This window comes from Grammomys surdaster, unplaced genomic scaffold (assembly GCF_004785775.1).
Source record: "Grammomys surdaster isolate TR1022 unplaced genomic scaffold, NIH_TR_1.0 126198, whole genome shotgun sequence".
In the NCBI taxonomy this organism is placed as follows: Eukaryota; Metazoa; Chordata; class Mammalia; order Rodentia; family Muridae; genus Grammomys; species Grammomys surdaster.
In genome coordinates this window covers 403,923-418,686 of record NW_021621003.1, presented here as the reverse complement: position 1 = coordinate 418,686, position 14,764 = coordinate 403,923, and the positions used below count along the sequence as shown (strand labels likewise).

General features: G+C 37.0%; 1 protein-coding gene across 1 annotated transcript; it reads right to left on the bottom strand.

Annotated features, from left to right (window-relative positions):
- Positions 1–13,464: 13,464 nt before the first annotated feature.
- Positions 13,465–14,554, bottom strand: LOC114613315 (olfactory receptor 4K15-like). Its single transcript, XM_028758585.1, has one exon. The coding sequence runs from the start codon at positions 14,463–14,465 to the stop codon at positions 13,500–13,502; it is 966 nt and encodes a 321-aa protein (XP_028614418.1). The 5' UTR covers positions 14,466–14,554; the 3' UTR covers positions 13,465–13,499.
- Between the last annotated feature and the right edge of the window lie 210 nt (positions 14,555–14,764).

The window sequence follows — 14,764 nt, the reverse complement described above, 5'->3', positions numbered from 1 at the left end:
TACTATGTTTATGTAAGCGCCTTGAATTCCTGTTCTTTCCAAGACTTTTACCATGAAGAGTTGTTGAATTTTGTCAAATGCTTTCTCAGTATCTAGTGAGATAATCATGCGGTTTTTTTCTTTGAGTTTGTTCATATAGTAGGTTAAGTTCATAGATTTCCCTATTATGAACTATCCCTGCATTTCTGAGATAAAGCCTACCTGATCATGATGGCTGACTGTTTTGAAGTGTTCTTGGATTAGACAGTGTTAGTGCAGATTTATATCAGACCTTCAAAGAAGACCTAATACCTATTCTCTATAAACTATTCCACAAAATAGAAACAGAAGGAATACTACACAATTCCTTCTATGAAGTCACAGTTGTGCTCATACCTAAACCACAAAAACACCCAACAAAGAAAGAGAACATCAGACCAGTCTTCCTTATGAATTTTGATGCAAAAAAATACTCAATAAAATTCTCGCAAACTGAATTCAATTCCATAACCTGTTTGGATGTGTTTTTTTGTAATTCTTTAAGGGACTTTTTTTTTCCTCTTTAAGGGCTTCTACCTGTTTTACCTGTGTTCTCATGTATTTCCTTGAGGTAATTATTTATGTCCTTCTTAAAATCCTCTATCATCAATATGAGAAGTGATTTTATATTCAAATTTTGCTTTTCTGGTGGCAAAGGATATTCAGGGATTGCTGTGTTGGGAGAACTAGGTTTTGATGATGCCAAGTAACCTTGGTTTCTGTTGCTTATGTTCTTCTGCTTATGTTCTTGAGCCTGTCTGTCCTGTCTTCTTGTATCTGTCAGAACTCCTCAGAGTCCAGCTGTCTCTGTGATCCTGTGATCCTGAAATTCTTGGTGTAAGAGCTCCTGAGAGTCAAGCTGCTTCTGGAATCCTGAAATCCTGATATGAACAAGCTCCCAAGATCCTGTGATCCTATGATACTATGTTCCTGGGTGTGTTAGAGCTCCTGAGAGTAAGGCTTCTTCTGGGTGTTCTGGGATTGGGTGCAGAACTGGCATGCTAGGTCTGTTCAGCACACTGGCTCAGACCAGAAGGTGCCTGTGTCACTTAGAGAGAGGGAGTTCCTGGGTCCCGTCTGGTCCCAGTTACTCCTTGTTGGGGGATTGCTGTTGAGGCCTCCTCACCTAAGAGCCTGGGCTTGTTAGAGCTCCCTAGGACTCCTTCCTCCTCTGCATGTTCTAGGTTTGGGTGCTGAGCTGGCACCCTAGGTCTGCTCAGGGCACTGATTCAGACAGGAAGGAACCTGTCACATTTACTGGGAGGTTGTTCCTGAGTCCCCTTAGGTCTGTTACTCCTTGTTTGGTAGGGGTTGTGGTCTCCTCACTTAAGATCCTGGGCTTGTTTGAGCTCCTGGGAGTCCAGTCTCCTCTGGGTGTTCTGGGATTGGGTGCAGAGATGTCACCCTAGATCTGCTCAGGGCACTGGCACAGACAGGTAGCCGAAAGCTCTTTTAGATAGGAACAATGCTGGGTCAGAGTTTTTGACTGTGAGATGACAACCCTATCCCTCCACTTGATGACTTGTCTATCTACTGGTGGAGGACTCTATGAGTTTCCTCTCCCCACTGTTGGGCATTTTATCTAAGTTCCCTTCCTTTGAGTCCTGAGAGTCTCTCACCTCCCATGTCTCTGGTATTTTCTAGAAGGTGCCCCAACCTCTCACCCCACCCCCTGAGGCTGCATATTTTCGTTCAACCTGCTGGCCCTCAGGACTTCTCTCCTATTTTCCCTCAATACCTGATCATGTTCCCCCATTTCCCACCCTCTGCCTCCCTTGACTGTCTTTTTTTCTCCCTGCTGAGAGGGACTGAAGCCTCCTCACTTGAGCCTTTCTGCTTGTTAACCTTCTTGAGTCCTGTTGATTTTATCCTAGGTATTCTGTACTTTCGTGGCTAATATCCACTTACTAGTGAGTACACATCATGTCTGTCCTTTTGAGTCTGAGTTGCCTCGCTCAGGATGATATTTTCTACTTCCATCTATTTGCCTGAAAAACACAAGATGTCCTCCTTAAATAATAAAAAATAAACTTAGCTAAATAGTATTCCATTGTGTAAATGAACCACATTTTCTGTATCCATTCTTCGGTTGAGGGGCATCTGTGTTGTTTCCAGATAAAGCTGCTGTGAACTTAGTAGAGCATGTGCCCCTATGTTATGGAGGGCAATCTTTTGTCTGTATGCCCAAGAGTGGTATAGCTGTGTCTTCACATAGATCTATTTTTCTGAGGAACCTCCAGATTGATTTCCAGAGTGGTTGTACCAGTTTGCAGTTCTACCAGCAATGGAGAAGTGTTCCTCTTTTTCTACATCCTCCTCAACATGTGCTGTCACCTGAATTCTTGATGTTAGCCATTCTGATTAATGTAAGGTGGAATCTCAGGGTCATCTTGATTTGCATTACCCTGATGACTAAGGGCATTGAGCATTTATTTGTTTCTTCACTGTTTGAGATTCCTCTGTTGTGAATTCTCTGTTTAGCTGCATACCCTATTTTTTTTTATTGAGTTATTTGGCTTTTTTGGAGATTAGCTTCTTAAGTTCTTCATATATTTTGTATATTAGCCATCTGTTAGATATGGCTTTAGTGAAGATTTTTTTTCCCAATCTGTAGGTTGCTGATTTGTCCTATTGACTATATCCTTTTTCCTTATAGAAGCTTTTCAGTTTCATGAGGTCCTATTTACCAGTTATTGATCTTAAAGCCTGAGCCATTGGAATTCTTTTTAAGAAATTGTCCCTGCTCTAATGAGTTTGAGGCTCTTTTTCACTTTTTTTCTGTTAGATTTGGTATATCTGCTTTTATGTTGAGTCTTTGACTCACTTGGACTTGAGTTATGTGTAAGGTGAAAAATATAGATCTATTTTCATTTTTTCTATAAACTGATTGCCAATTAGACCAGCACCATTTATTGAAGATGCTTTTTTTTCCATTGTACATTTTTGGCTTCTTTTTTAAAACTCAAGTGTCCATAATTATGTGGATTTATTTCTGGGTCTTCAGTTCTATTGCACTGACCCCTCTGTGTCTACCAATACCATGAGGTTTTCTTTTATCACCATTGTTTTGTAGTACAGCTTGAGGTCAGTGATGGTGATTCCCGCAGAGTTATTGTTAAGAATTGTTTTCAATATCCTGCATTTTTTGTTTTTCCACATGAAATTGAGAATTGCTCTTTCCATGCCTGTAAAGAATTGTGTTGGTATTTTGAGGCCAGATAGCTTTAGTGCAGAATGTTGCTAGACCTTCAAAGAAGACCTAATACCAACACTCCTCAAACTATTCCATAATGTAGAAACAAAATGAACCCTACCTGTTTCATTCTATGAAATCACAATTACTCTGATACCTAAATCACAGAAAGACCCAACAAAGAAAGAGCACTTTAGACTAATCTGGCTTATGAATTTTGATGAAAAATACTAAATAAATTTATTGCAAACTGAATCCAAGAACACATCTAAACCAACATTCACCACAATCAAGTAGGCTTCATTCCAGGAATGCAAAGTTGGTTCAATATATGAAAATCCATTGACATAATCCACTACATAAACAAACTCAAAGAAAAAATAACATGATCATCTCATTAGATACTAAAAATGCATTTGACAAAAATATAGCACCCTTTGATGTTAAAAGTATTGGAGAGATCAGGAATTCAAGGCCCATATCTAAATATAATACAAGCAATATACAGCAAACCAATATCCAATATCAAATTAAATGGAGAGATACCTGAAGCAATCCCACTAAAACCAGGGACAAGACAAGGCTGTTCACTCTTCTAGTATCCATTCAATATAGTACTCTAAGTTCTAGCTAGAGCAGTAGGGCAACAAAAAGTGATCAAGGGGATACAAATTGACAAAGAAGAAGTCAAGGTATCTCTGTTTTCAGATGATATGATAGCATGCATAAGCAACCGCAAAAATTCTACTAGAGAACTTCTACAACTGATAAACAACTTCAGCAAAGTGGCTGGATATAAAATTAACTCAAACAAGTCAGTAGCTTTCCTATATACAAATGATAAACAGGTTAAGAAAGAAAATAGGGAAACAACACCCTTCATAATAGTCACAAATAGTATGAAATATCTTAGAGTAACCCTAATCAAGCAAGTGAAAGATCTGTATGACAAGAACTTCAAGTCTCTCAAGAGAGAAATTGAAGAAGACCTCAGAAAATGGAGAGATCTCCCATGCTCGTGGACTGGTATGATTAACATAGTAAAAATGGCCATCCTACTGAAACCAAACTACCGCTTCAAAATACCAACTTCTCAACTCTTATGTGACCTAGTTCTCTGTTGAGCATTGTAAACACCCAAAGGTGACAGGCTTGAATTAAAAGTAAGAAAGGATAAAGAGGAGAAAGAAAAATGAAAAAAGAAAGAGAGAAAGATGAAAAAAACCCAACCAAGTAACATGTATAAAGACTGAGTAAAAGGTATATACATACACACATACACATAATTCAAGAGGAAGAAGTGTGTGTGTGTATGTGTGTGTGTGTATGTATGTATGTGTGTGTAATAATTTAAAATTAGAAGCTTGAATTTGAGGGACAGGAATAAAGTTCCATGGGAAGAGTTAGACAAAAGAAAGAACAAGGAAAGTAACATTTTAATTATATTTTAACTTCAAAACCTTAAAATATGAAATTGAAAACCACATAATTACTTATATCTATAAATACATTAATGAATATATGTATATATATATGATCTATTAGAGTATTTATTTTAAATTATTCTAGAGATTTATTATTACATATTCATTTTCTCAGTTGTTTCTTTTGAGAAGCCTGAGTAATACAAATTGTAGTAACAAAAGTAATTCTACAGAAACAGAATTAGGAGGAATTTTTTAAGTATTTCAAATAGTAGTTACAATTTGCTGACATCTACAATTACTGAAGCCTCTTCTAGAAGCATGTAGGGCACTAAAAAGCTATGGTGTGACCTATTTTGAGTTTGTTGAAATAAATGTACTTTATTATCCTCATTCATCTACTATGAGGAGCAAGGATTTTCGTAACTTTATACATTCAATTTTTGAAAGTTTGTGGAGAATGATTCTGGCTGCTGTCAGCTAGCATCTCAGGACACAGTGAAGGAAAAAGAATGAATTTAGTAAAAATTTCTACTTGCTCCAGATGGATGTAAACAGTTTAAAAAAGTTAAAGTGTGCCTTGAAAGAGAAACTCCTGTTCAGTAGCTATAGAACCCAAGTTCCAAAAAATCAAACTGAAGCCCTCACTGAAAGTTTGGCCAAATTACAATGAAAATTGAAGTGTAGGAGTACTTTTGGGCTACTTTATTGGGTTCTTATGTCTATCACTCTTCTAACCTTTATTACACCCTAATCCCTCCCAATATCCTCAATACTAGGTAGAAAAGAAAGAAGGTTATAGGGCAGAAGGGACATAAACCTCTTTAAAGCACTTCCTGCTGATTAGGGGTTTGGGTTCCTAGGGGCAAATCCAATCTTCATGATCAGAATATGCAGCAATCAAGCTAAATAAATAAATAAATAAATAAATAAATAAAGCAGCAGGGACCAGCAGCAACCCCAGGCCCTCCCACTTATACCCTCTCCAGAGTTCCCAGAATTAAACTATCTGTGGTTGGCAAAATCATATCCCTCTTAGAGTAGGAGGAAATCATAGTGGACAAAATGAAGCAGTCTCATACTCCACACCTAGGATTAAAAAAAACCATATTCACGTAAAATAACTGGGTCTTTAATGAAACCAAAATTCTCACTACATTCAAGTCCCAGCCAGAATGACCCCTGCCTCCATCTCTCTCCATTCATTAGAATGACTTTCAGGCTATAGTCCATCTACCAATGGATGCCTATGAAGCATACACTAGTTGTGCAGTCCATGAAACTGGATGTTTCAGCTTGTCTTCAGAACGTTCTGGATTCCAAACACATATTCTTTGACGCCAGTGACAAAATACACTTACTAATGAGGTGAGAGCAATCAGGCAAAGAAAAATAGCTTCCTTTTCCATGTCCTTATATAGGCTTCTAGTAGAAGGCATAGAAAGTTTAGAGAAGGATCTTTGTACCTCAAAAGGTCTGGAATAAAGTTGTATCTTTCCACTTCACATTTTCAGATTAGAAGTGAATCTTCCCATTTAAAATTAAGAAAAATTTCACACAGATATGCTCCTCAATTTCTGGATTTTAGTTAATTATAAAATGTAAAAACGACAGCTAAATTAGTCATCCTTATAGATATGGTGTCAAAATTTAAAGTATAGGAAATAATTGGTAAGGGATGGTATCATGGAATTTAGGCTAGAAATATTTGGGAGGGCCCTACTGAGACTTTGAACCCTTAGATTATCAAGAGTTTATCTCATGAATAGGAATTAGAGTAAGAATAAAAGAATAAGAATTAGAATAATAACAAGAAGAACAATAAGAACAAGAACAAGAAGAAGAGGAAGAAGAGTCTCCTTAGTAGAGGATGCACTGCTCTTTCACATACACAACCTGTAGTATTGCACTCCTTTCCTTTGCCTGAATTAATTGATCACTTATTGCCCAACCAACAGTGACAGTTCCTAAAGGAACTGACAGCCATGACAATATTAATGTACCTCATATCCTTTAGACCTATAACCAGACTAAAGGCTAAGTAGAATCCAAGAGAGGATATGGAAATTAGTCCATGAGATTGTACATTATGTCAATAATGTGGTTAATGTAATTAATTAAAGAAGTATGGGAATATGTGTGGGAAAGAATTTTAATGGTGTGGGATAATGGTAGAAAAAACATAAAAGTGAGTCAGTATGAGTTTATGCATACTGATGTGTTTATAAAAAGATAAAGAGATATAGAATATGCTCTATGGGTGTGTGGTGAGATATGGAGGAAGGGGATGTCTCAGCAGGCCCATGCCAAGGAGGAGGCGCGTACCTGGCTGTTGCCACATAACTGTGGGGGTGGAGTTTAGACAGAATGGTTACATCATAGGTTCACCGAATGAAGAGTCTGTTTTATATGGAAGCTTACACAGTTAAACAAGGTGTCAAAAGTTTATTTAGTAGGTTTGTGGAAGCATTTATTAAAATATGAGATACTTAAAAGGATCAAGTGATGCCTCATATCTCTTCGCTTAGTGTTGATACTGGGATTTTAAAGCTCAGAGAAATTTCAATGACAGAGTGGATTTGCCATGTAAAATTTATTGTTGTGAGGTCACAAGTCACCTCCTTCACTAAAAGTATAAACAAAGAAAAATTGTTTGAAGGGGCACATTAGAAGAGCTTTATTGTTACTCTAATGTGAGAATTAAGGTTGGGGTTACTGCAACGTAGTTGAATGAATTAAATACAATATAAGTTTAATTTTATGCCAGAGTAAGAACAGTGAGGTGGCAGTATGAAACATTGAAGGCAAGACCAGTGTAGTTACCATAAGTAGCACAGTCAAAGCAATGTCTACAATGGTCCTACTAGTAATAGTTAGCACAGGCTAAAAGGTTTCTATGGTGGCATGAATTTATGGACCTTTGCTACTGGCTAATCAGCTAATCAATTATCATGTTTCTAGGAAGCTAATAAAATAAGAAGCCTACTTAACTATTGATTGATATGTATAAGGAGAAATATTCTCAGGAAAAAAGTGAAAACCTTCACTGGATCATGGTACATGGGAGTATGGGCCCATGAACCAAGTTCCAGACTTGGGCCAGTTTTCAGCCTCAGATACCCTTGAATGGAGTAATGGACAGATTAGCCTGAGGAAGAGCATTATTAAAATACATGAATTTTATTGCTATCCTTTCTACAATCCTTCCTTAGAGTGACCTAAATCCTTTACAAATGTAGCTGTTGAGATCCAAGGTAGGTCCAAGGCTTTCCCTGAAGCTCTGATGCATGGAGAAGGAACATAGTTCCTTGAACCAGGAACACGTTTGACACATCCTTGGGAAGAACTTTTGACTTGATCCTGAGAACTCAGCTCTTCTTATCATAAGGTACTGTAGCTAAATAGTACTAAGGCCACTCAGTACTTTATCTTTGACACACTTGATATTTTGTGATCATCACCTACAACATTGCTTAATTAGCTTCCTGTGGACTTTATATCATTTTCCTCCTAAAATTTAAATATAAGATGCTGTATATCTTAATAAACTTCCTTGGCATGACTCATCATGATGTTGTAGATATCCTGGTCCTAGTTTCTTACCTTATTTATGTTCTATTCCCTGTTCCTCCTCCTTAAGACCCTGCCACAGAAGACCAATCTGCTGTTCAAGGTCAGTAAGTATACACTGGGAGGAAGAAAGTAATTGGACTTTTCAGGATATATTGGATATTGACTCTGAATTCACACTGATTACAGTAGAGTCCAAAAGCATTATGTCCCTCTGGAAAAAGTAGGGGCTTACAGAAGTCAGGTGATTAATGAAGTTTTGACTAAAGTCAAATCATATTATATCCAGTAGATCCACAATTTATCCTGTTCTTTCCCCAGTTACAGAATGCATATTTGTGTTAAATATTTTTAGAAGTTGTCAGAATTCACAAAATCATTCCCTGACATTTAGAATAGAAGCTATTATGATTGGAAAGGCCAATTAGAAACCTTTGGAAATACCAGAGTAAATAGTGAACTAAAACCAATATTGCATATCTTAAGGAACTGAGAAAATTAGTGTCATTCTCAAGGACCTGAAAGACACAAGGATGTTGGTTTTCACCACATCTCTCTTCAAATTTTCTATCTAGTCTGCACAGAACACAGACAGTTCACAAAGAACTAAACTTGACCATCACAAGATTAGTCAACTTTGACTTTGATTGCATCTGCTATACAACATATAGCATCCTTATTTGATCAGATTAACATTTTTCATGATACATGTATGGTATGCTGGGCTCTTTTCTTAATACTTTGTCCATGAGGACCACCAGAAGCAATTTGGTTCTAGTTGGCAAGACCAGCAGTATACTTTCACAGTTTTATCCCAAGGATATGTTAACTCATAATACATGTGTTATAACTTAGTTTAAAGGGCTTTTTAATCATCCATCTCTTCCACAAGACATAACACTGGTCCACTATACTTATGATATTATGCTGATTTAGCCAAGTGAGCAGGAGGTAGAAACTGATCTCGATTTGGTAGCACCAAGAATTGCATTTGGACTTGGTATATACACTAGAGGATGGGAAGGAAATCCAAATAAAATTTAAGGGTCTTATACTTTAGTGAAAATTTTAGGAGTGCAGTGTTTGGTGGCAAGCAGAGATATTCCTTGAAGGTGAAGAATAAGTCTCACACCTGCCTCTTTAACAATAAGGAAAGAAGCACATTTAGTGAGGCCTACTTAGATTCTGAAGTCAGAATATTACAAATTTTGATGTGTTGCTTTAACATACACCAAGTCACTTGGAAAGCTGCTGTTTGTAAGAAGAGCCTGGAATAGGAGAAAGCTCTTCAAGACGTCTAGGCCATTGTGAAGGTTCTTCTATCACTCTGACCTTATAATTCTGTAGACCTGTCAATACTTGAAGTGCTAGTGGTAGATAGGGAAGCTATTTGGAGACCTTGGAAGATTCCTGATATGCAAATCACAGAGGAAACCTTTTGAATTCAGGAGCAACTCTTCTATTAGTTATCCTGAAGATAACTAGGTACTCAATCAATAGAACCCATGCTTATGTAAGAGGTTACAGGGACTTTGAAAGAGACATGTACTTTACATAGAAATTTCTTTTTCTTTTTTTCTGTTTATTTATTTATTTATTTATTTATTTTTAAATCGTAATTTTTACTTATTCACACAGGGGTTATAAACACAAAAAGGCAGGATGTGGGGAAGGGGATGACACTGAAGCGTGGGTGTTCAGGGGACGAGATATTTTTCAGAACAGGGTATCGGCTGGGTGAGGGTTCAGGGGACAGGTCACTATTTCTCTGCCTATGATTCACTTGTCCTTATCTAAGTTGGTATTATCTGCCAAGGCTACCTATTTACAAGGTCTATGACTACTCAGGCTGGTAAATTTCCACAAAGGCTGACTGTTTACAATAGCTTATAGCCACCTATTTCAATGTTTTCCACAGAGACCCAAGACTTGGTGTTAGTACACATGTATGACAGGCCTATTGCTGATTTTAGGCCTTCAGTGTGTAAGTAGGGCTGCCCCTGACATCTCCTTCCTTCTCTAAGTATAGAAGGACTGTGGCGATTCTAATCTTGCAAAGGCAGGGAAAGAGGTCTGACCTCCAGTAATTGAAGGGGACCTTGTAATGGCTCCAGTACCCTGTTGTTGTCCAGTGAGGCATGAGGACCATACCCATTCCGATGTCTTTTTCCAGGAGAGGGGATACTTTTGACATCAACCCCTATGCAGCCAAGCTTGTCCCTCAGGGAACCCAGAGAGATATTTTTAACTTTTATTTATATTCCCTTGCAGTGCTTAGCCTCACAGCCTAAGCAAGAATTCAGATTGCCAGTCAGTGGGGGTTCTGGGTGGCCACTCTCTGCTTGGTCAAGGGGCGGAAGTCCCGTCTTTTAGGTTCGGTGGAGATGGGTTTTGAGAACACTCTGGATAGAATAACAACCTCATCTTGAGTCTCGTGGTCCTCCATAGCTTACTTATGATAATGTATCTGGATAGGTTTTGCTACCAAATTATTTATCTGTTGTTTCACAAAGTTAGTCAGCTTATTAAGGCTCAGGGACCAAAAGAAGTAAGCAAAAAGAACCCAAATAATGGTCCCAAGATGGGAGGAAGTAGGGTTGACAAACATGGAGAGGCTGAAAACCAATTCTTGTACCAGTACTCATCTTTCTCACAAAGAAATTTCAATGTAGTCACACCTAAAGTTTTATTGTGATAATTGTCACAAGAAAATTTTTTTCAATGATAGACATCTCTTGGCCTACTAATGAGGCTTGATGAAAACTTAATATTTGATAACAGGCTACCAATTTACCATGCAACATGAGCCTCCCGTCATGATCTTGGTATTAATTGACCCATGAAGACATAAAGTAGAGTATGCACAGCAGCAATTCATTATGAAATGGAAGTTGTGTATACATGCTCTAAACATAGAAGGTTCTGAAGGCACAAGCAAATTAAATTAAGAAGTTTTCCATATACAAAGGTTTCTATGGTTATAATGCCTTTTGTTCCCATGCATGTACCTGTAACTTCATGGGCTGTGCTCTCTGATAGTTAGACTGAGGAAGAAAAGACTACAGCATTGTTTAATGAGAAATGGAGATCTGTAGAATTATAACAACTTTCTGGAACTGATTATAAGAAATATCTTGGTTGGTATAAGACGTTGGTGAAGAGACATATTCTCAATGAGTGAACTTCAAGTAGTACATAAGTTGTACATTTTTCTTGGAAGGAGAAATGACTAGACATGTGATTGTTTGCCAATGGTTTGCTGCTTCCAAAGAGCATGATTGGAAATATGGCATTAGTCATTAATAATATAGTACCCCATGTTAAATTTTATTTCACTATGCCTATCATATGTTGGGTTTATCATCTGTAAAAAAAAAGTCTAGTTGCAATGTCAGCTTCTCTTGGGTTTTATTAAGGCATGTGGTTATTTAACAGTTCCATCAATGCTACAAAAATTAATGTTATTTCTACTATCACATTGTCACTGTAAAACATGTGCTGTGACAGAGGGAGTCTTTGTAGAATGCAATTTCTGTAAGTCAACCCCAGTAAGTCAACTAGTGATCTAAATAATTGATGTGTGAGCAGAAAGAGAAAGGTCATGATGAGAGTAAAGTACAGACATTGCCGTCTGTGGAGGAATCAATCTGATATAAAAGGTCAATCCCAGTAAATGACAAGTATTCAGATACCTATTTCATCTGATTGTACATTAATGAATGGAATCAACAGTAACAAGAGTAGATAAACTTTACTTAAGGTGAACTGAATGCACTTGACACATTGACAGTCTCAACTATGCTTTCTGTTGTTTTTCATGACTGTTTTATATGTGTACTTGGAGAACAAAGAAAATCAGCCAACTAAAAACTAGTACTGTTTTCCTCTTTTGGTTGCCTGCTTTGTGGAGGACAACTGATGTGGTAAGAAATATTTAAAACAGTGCTGATATATACATATACACATACACATACACATGCACATGCACATACACATATATATCTGTCCTCATGGGTCACTCATTTTATCTGATTTCCCAAAGTTATTCTATATACTCTAATATTGTAAAATTGCAATATCATTTCCTGTTATCCATGAATTCTTAATCATTTTATATAATTATAATTCCATATTCAAAGATAAATATTAAATAAAATGTTAATAGGTACATATACCAATAAAAAGTTATTTTATGCATGCATTTCTGATCTTTCTGAGTAAAGCTTCAAAATAGTAATAACTCGTTTATTATCATATATAAAGAAATACAAAACTTTGGAGTATGAAAATTATTTTACTTTTGCCCAACTGGTGACGGCAATCCTTCCACAGGCTCCGAAGTCTAAATGGAGACAAAGGTATTCATGTGACATATTATATATGTTCAGAAATGCTTAAACATACCACTTGATGGTGCCTTTGAACCTACCTCGGCCGAATTGGTGTAGGATTATACATATGATAATGTCTTATGTGTTGATGGAAATTGTGAGTTTCTAAATAACAGGTAGTTCTAGTAACCTGGCCATTAGATAAGCTATGGGAAGAACCATCGATTCTTATGAAACTTCAAACATCTAAGGATCTGTTTTCTCATGTAGTATTAGGGCTTTGCTTACAAGCTATAAGAATCTGCTCCAGGAATTGCTGTTCTTCATAATCTCTTTGGATCTCCCTAGGAATTTATTCATGTTCTTACCTATTGTGATTGATCTTCAGTTAATTAGATCCATTTGTACAAAAACACCCCTAAATATTACAGAGCCTGATACTGAATAGTAAATCCTATGCAGTGGTTCATTAAATGCAAAATACTGTAAATAAATATTAAATTTGAGTCAACAGATGGTATTCTCAAAAAGCTGTTTTATGTATAATGAACATAGAACTAGAAAAGCAACAATCTTATTTTGTTTTAAACTCTTGTTTTATAAGATGCATTCCTTTCTTTACAAAGAGTAAATTTACTTGATAGCTTGAATATGAACTTTATTTTCTAACCACACAAGGCAAACTATATTTACAAGTCAATAAATGTCATAGTTATATTCACATGAAAGATAACTTTTTATTTTAAAACCATCTTAATTTTAAAAATAAAAAAGAAACAGCAAAGAAAAAAATTAAGTGAAAGAATATTAAATGTCGTAAAATGTGTTCAGCTTATTAACATTGTTGTAACCATTAAATCGCTCCACATGTTAAATGACTACCTTTAGAAATAAAAGCAATTACATTTTGGAAGTAAGTTAGAGGAGTGACAAAAATGCTGTCAGTACTATAATTTTACTTTTTTACAGAAAAAGAACATTTCTTATCAACTCAGAAACTTGACCAGGTTTCAGATAGCGACCCCTCAGCTTTGACATAGCTGCTTTCACCTCTTTGTTTCTCAGAGTGTAGATGAGTGGGTTTAAAATGGGTGTGAAGATGGTATAGAACACAGCAAGGACTTTGTCAACTGAATAACCATTAAAGGGCCATGCATAGATGAAGATGCATGGTCCAAAGAATAGTACGACTACAGTGATGTGAGCAGTTAGGGTGGATCGGGCCTTGGCCATGCTAGCAGAGGAGCGATTCCTAACAGTAATGAGAATCACAGTGTAGGAGATGACCAAGAAGACAAAGGTACTCATGGTGAGAACTCCACTGTCTGCAACTATTAGTAAGCTGACAACATAAGTGTCTGTGCAAGCTAGCTTGGTCACAAGTGGGAGATCACAGAAAAAACTGTCCACCTGGTTAGGACCACAAAATGGCAAATTAACAGTGAATGCCAACTGGCTAATTGTATGGATGAAACCCACAGACCAGGGGATGATGACCAGAGTGATACACACGCGGCGACTCATGATTGTCATGTAGTGGAGGGGCTTGCATATTGCAACATAGCGATCATAGGCCATGGATACGAGAAGTACCATCTCACCACCAGCAAATAGATGGACACAGAAAATCTGAGCCAAGCAGGCTTCAAAAGATATAGTTTTTTGTTCCACCAGAAAGTCAGCAAGCATTTTGGGGGTAGCAAAAGAGGCTACACATATATCTATAAAAGATAGGTTTGCAAGCAGAAAGTACATAGGAGTGTGAAGTCGTGAGTCTGAAGTCACTGTGAGGATAATGAGGAAGTTGCCCAGCAGTATGGCTAGGTACAGCAGTGAGAATATGAGAAACAGGAAAGGCTGGAGCTCCTTTGAACTAGACAGGCCCAACAGCACAAACTCTGTCACACGAAAGTAATTTGTTTCATTCATTGACTTTGGAAGAGAGTTGTCTTCAGTTATCTGAATGGAAACAGAATAGAAATCAATCAAATAAGTTTAGCTTACCTTTTAAATCACAGTTCAGCTTTCAACAGTTATACTTTTTATGTTTCTGTACATGGAGTTTCTTTAGTTATTCAAAATTATACAATTTATGCCATAAAATATCATGTGTACTCAGCTATGTAAAGGCTTAATCAGAGAATGCTAGTACATTGTGTTTAGAAGTCCACCAGTATTTACCACTGAACAGAAGTGTGAAAAGAGCACCGAGTTCTGGTAGCTGTGTT

Bases quoted from the DNA above. Each gene is read 5' to 3' on its own strand.
- LOC114613315 (XM_028758585.1), bottom strand. From the start codon at position 14,465: ATGAATGAAACAAATTACTTTCGTGTGACAGAGTTTGTGCTGTTGGGC.